This window comes from Chrysochloris asiatica, unplaced genomic scaffold (genome assembly GCF_000296735.1).
Source record: "Chrysochloris asiatica unplaced genomic scaffold, ChrAsi1.0 scaffold00276, whole genome shotgun sequence".
Taxonomy (NCBI): domain Eukaryota; kingdom Metazoa; phylum Chordata; class Mammalia; order Afrosoricida; family Chrysochloridae; genus Chrysochloris; species Chrysochloris asiatica.
The window spans coordinates 2,403,948-2,408,224 of record NW_006408794.1 but is presented as its reverse complement, the minus strand read 5'-3'; the positions used below and the strand labels follow the sequence as shown (position 1 = coordinate 2,408,224).

Genomic DNA, 4,277 nt, shown 5'->3' with positions numbered 1-4,277 from the left:
GCACATTGTTGTTTAAGTGCTATCGAGTCGGTTATGACTCAGTGGTCCTGTTTAGGATTTCTGAGGAGCAGCTGGTGGGTTTGAACTGCCAACCTGTGGTTCGCCGTCCAGTGCTGATCCTGCAGTGCCCTCCCAGGAGTCCTTTTGGCACATAGACAGGCATAATTGAAACTGAGTAGGGTAATTGAATAGTTCTATCTGAAGTACAGAAAAGAAAGACATTGTAACTTTGGAGAAGTATTACTTCTAGTTCTCTCGTTGTCATCTGAGATTTGTTTTACCTTTATTGTTGTTGTTAAGTGCTGTTGAGTTAGTTCTCTGTATGATAAAGTACAATGTTATCAGTAATGATAGAGTATAAAATACAACTAAAGAAGTGCTGTTGAGTCGGTTCTGACTCATGGTGGTGGCTGTGTGCCGTGGAGTCGGTTCCGACTCATAGTGACCCTGTACAGGGTTTCCGAGGCTGTAAATCTTTACGGAAGCAGAAAGCCTCATCTTTCTCCCGCGGAACAGCTGGTAGTTTCGAACTGCTGACCTTGAGGTTTGCAGCCCGATTCGTAACCACTATACTACCAAGTTCCTTGTTCTGACTCATAGCCACCCTTCATAGGTAAGGGAGGTGCTGGTGAGATTGAACTGCCTAGCAGGGAATATAATAATGACCACCTCCAAAAAGTATGTTCTTGGAAGGTCGAGTTTTAATATGTCAGATTGCTATATCAGAAATAAAATATTTGTTTTTTTCCCCCTGATTTTGTTTAGTTTATTGCAGGAGTGACCAGGACATTATCTTCTAGAAGTAATGCCCACAGAAAGCGGAAGTTGTTCAACTGCTCGTCAAGCAAAACAAAAGCGAAAATCACATAGCCTTTCTATAAGAAGAACTAACAGCTCTGAGCAGGAAAGGACAGGACTGCCAAGAGAAATGTTAGAAGGACAAGTAAGTCAGTATTTATCAGTGTTTTATTTTAAAAGAACTGATCACATTTGTAATGTTATAAAAATGACCAATTATCTACAAGTATCCAAAGGTGGAAAAAAAGAAAAGGTTTGGATTTCCAAATTATCCCCAAAACAACAACAACAAAAATCACTAAAATATTAAAATTACTGTTAACTATAACACACACACACACACAGAATTAGGTTTCTAGATTAACCTGTATTTTTAATACTTGGTGAAAAAAACAAATGTGGCAGGGCAGTTTAGATTCAGTTTTACCCTTTTTACAAGCTAATTGACAATTCAGTTTTAGATTCTTTTTGTCTTTGATAATTAATCTTAAGAAAGAAGAACCGTATATACAATTTAAATGATCTCTTTGTGTTTTCTGAAGTTTTGAAATCTGATCTTTTGGTGGCTGCTTGGCTCTGTCCCTGTGTCTGCTGCAGTGAATGTACCAGCCGCTGTTGTTTTTTTATTACATTATATCTTTCCAATATTTGATGCTCCTTTAATTATAAGGAACCCTGGTGCCACTGTAGGATAAGCACTGGACTGCTTACCACAAGGGTGGCAGTTCAAGCCTACCAGGTGCTCTGAAAGATGAGGCTTTATGTTCCCACAAAGATTTACAGCCTTGGAAGCCCTACATAAGGTTGCTATGAGTTGGAATTGACTTGATGGCATATTTGTGTGTGTTTTTTAATTATAATAGTGAATATTTTATTGATTGAGTTGGTTCTGACTCATAGTGACCCTGTATAGAGTTTCCGAGGAGTGGCTGGTGAGTTTGAACTACTGAACTCATGGTTCACACCAACCTTGCGTCAAGTGCTTATCGTACAGTGCTATACCAGGATGCCATATCTACCTTGTGTACACAAATAAAATATAGATTTAAGGAACCTCCAGAATGTCTCTGATATTTGTTGGAAAGTAGATGCCTAAGTCAGAACGGTCCATCGAACTTCTGTGGTGATGGAAAGGTTCTATGTATGTGCTGATATTGTAATTACTAGCCACATGGGGCTGTTGAGCAAATGAAATGTGACTAGTGTGACTGAGACCCTAGTGTTTTAATTTTCTTTTATTTCAATTAGTTTGCAGTTAAATTTTAATGGTCAATTGTGGGTAGTGGATACCATTAGACAGTGTGGGTATTAAAATATTGTTAAGTGCTGTTGAGTTGGTTCCAACTCATAACGACCCTGTATAGGGTTTTCCAAGGTTTTAAATCTTCACGGGAGCAGAAAGCCTTGTCTTTCTCCCACAGAGTGTCTAGTGGGCTCGACCTGTCGACCTGTGGTTCACAGTCCAGTACTTATCATATGGAGCCATCTCGCTCCCAGGTATTAAAATAAATTTATAAAAAATGTTTAGATTTACTTAAAATTCTGACAGTGAAAATTCCACAACCTCTCTTGCTAGTAGATTCTAGAGGGAACGCTCTTATAAGTTTATTGTTGTTGTTAAGTGCCGTAGAGTTGGTTCTGACTTTGTATAGGGTTTCCAAGAAGCGGCTGGTGAGTTTGAACCACCACCTTGTAGTTCAAACCGACTTTGCAGTCCAGTGCTTTATCCCATAGCGCCACACCAGGACGCCCCTATAAGGTTAGTAAATTCTTATTTTTTTCATGGCTTTCCTAAGTGCCAGTCAGCATCTATTATGATGTAAAACAAATAGGTAATTGTAAGCCATAATAACCCTTTATGAGACTAATTCATAATTCTTTCAGCTTAAACAACCAAGTACACTGTGGCTCTCCTATGGCATTCGTCACTGTGTAGACAGCATTTCCTAGGCAGTGCTTATTTGTTGAATGAATAAATTTATTTGCAGTTGGACCAGTCAGCATGTATCTGTGAGTGGCCAGCGTGACAGTGGTGTTCCCTAGTCTGCAGCTAGAGCAGAAGATAGTGATACGTGTGCTTTTATTCACTCTGTTGGCATGGTAGGTGTAAGTGAATGGATCGAAGCATGAAGAATTGTTGACAGCAGACAGGTTTGAATGGAGTGATTTAAAGAAAATACAAATGCTCTTTCAAATGTTGGGGAATCTTTTTTTTTTTTTTTAAAGAATGAAGATTAGATTAGTGTTGATGAGATATTCTGGTAGGTTTAAATGTAATGTCTTAGGTTCATAAATAATTATTTTAGAAAGCCGTACTAACACAGTGCTGAGAGGTCTGTTGTTGCAAAGGATTGTTGAATCTATATATGTGCCAAGTGTTGAAAAAAAAGTTTCCTGTACTTTTATAGTATAGTTTTTCAGGTATATGTAAATGTGATATGATAAAACAAATTTTTTCAAAAGCTCTACTGAAATGATACCTTTTCTGTCACAGTTTGCTCAAGTGGATTGGAAATTGCAGGGTCCATAAAAGTTAATGGCATCAAAAAGTACCACCATTAAAAAGGTTGAAAAGCAATTTTTTGCTTTTCCGTTTGGTTCAGCTTGCCCCCCTCTAGTGGAAAAGTTCTCCTTTCACTTTATGTTTAGTTTCTTGATTACCTTTATTTTATAAAATTACATTAATGCTGATATCTCCTCTTTGTTTTCTATATTACTTTACATATTGAGATGTGTTTAATATTCAAGTAAATAAAACATTTTAGTTGCTAGATTATAAGGATCCTAAAGCATTATGGGTATAGGTGAGTGGGAACTGCCAAGTGTCAGAGGAGAATAGTGACACTTGAGCTGAGAACAGAAGAATGAGGAGGGATTAACTAGCTGTGGGGCTGAAGGGAAATGGTTCCATGGAGAGGGGATAGAATATGCAAAGACTACTAGTCACAATGTTGTTGTGAAGTGCTGTTGAGTCGATTCTGACCCATGGCGACCCTGTGTAGGGTTTCCAAGGAGCAGCTGGTGAGCTTGAACCACTGACCTTGCAATTCAAATGACTTTGCAGTCCGAGGCATTAGCCCACAGCGCCACACCAGGACTACAAGTCATAATAGAGCATGTTAAAACATGCTTTTGATTCATATTTCAAATCCCCATGTCTTATAATTATTAGAATTCCCTCCCATAATGGTTTCGTTTTAGCTTTCACTTTTACATGTGCATTTTTTCCCTTCATGCTGCTACATTGGTATTTTAGAGGGAAAGGCTATATTAGTACTAAATTTAATTTTTAAATTAGTGTAGCTGGTTGTCAGGTGTTGAGTCGGTTCCAATGCATAGCGGCAACTTTGTATAGCGTTTCTGATTAAGTGTTGAAGAGCAAAGATGTCAGCTTGAGGAGTAAGGTGCACCTGACCCAAGCTGTGGTATTTTCATTAACCTCATATGCATGAGAAAGCTGGACAATGAATAAGGAAGAC

General features: G+C 38.3%; 1 protein-coding gene across 1 annotated transcript in view; it reads left to right on the top strand.

Annotated features, from left to right (window-relative positions):
* Window positions 1–764: 764 nt before the first annotated feature.
* The window catches only part of WDR37 (WD repeat domain 37), an 84,145-nt gene continuing 80,632 nt past the window's right edge, over window positions 765–4,277 (top strand). The window contains exon 1 of the mRNA XM_006874416.1: window positions 765–943. Coding sequence (XP_006874478.1) covers window positions 806–943 — 138 coding nt within the window. The 5' untranslated portion in view covers window positions 765–805. The remainder of the gene's footprint in view (window positions 944–4,277) is intronic.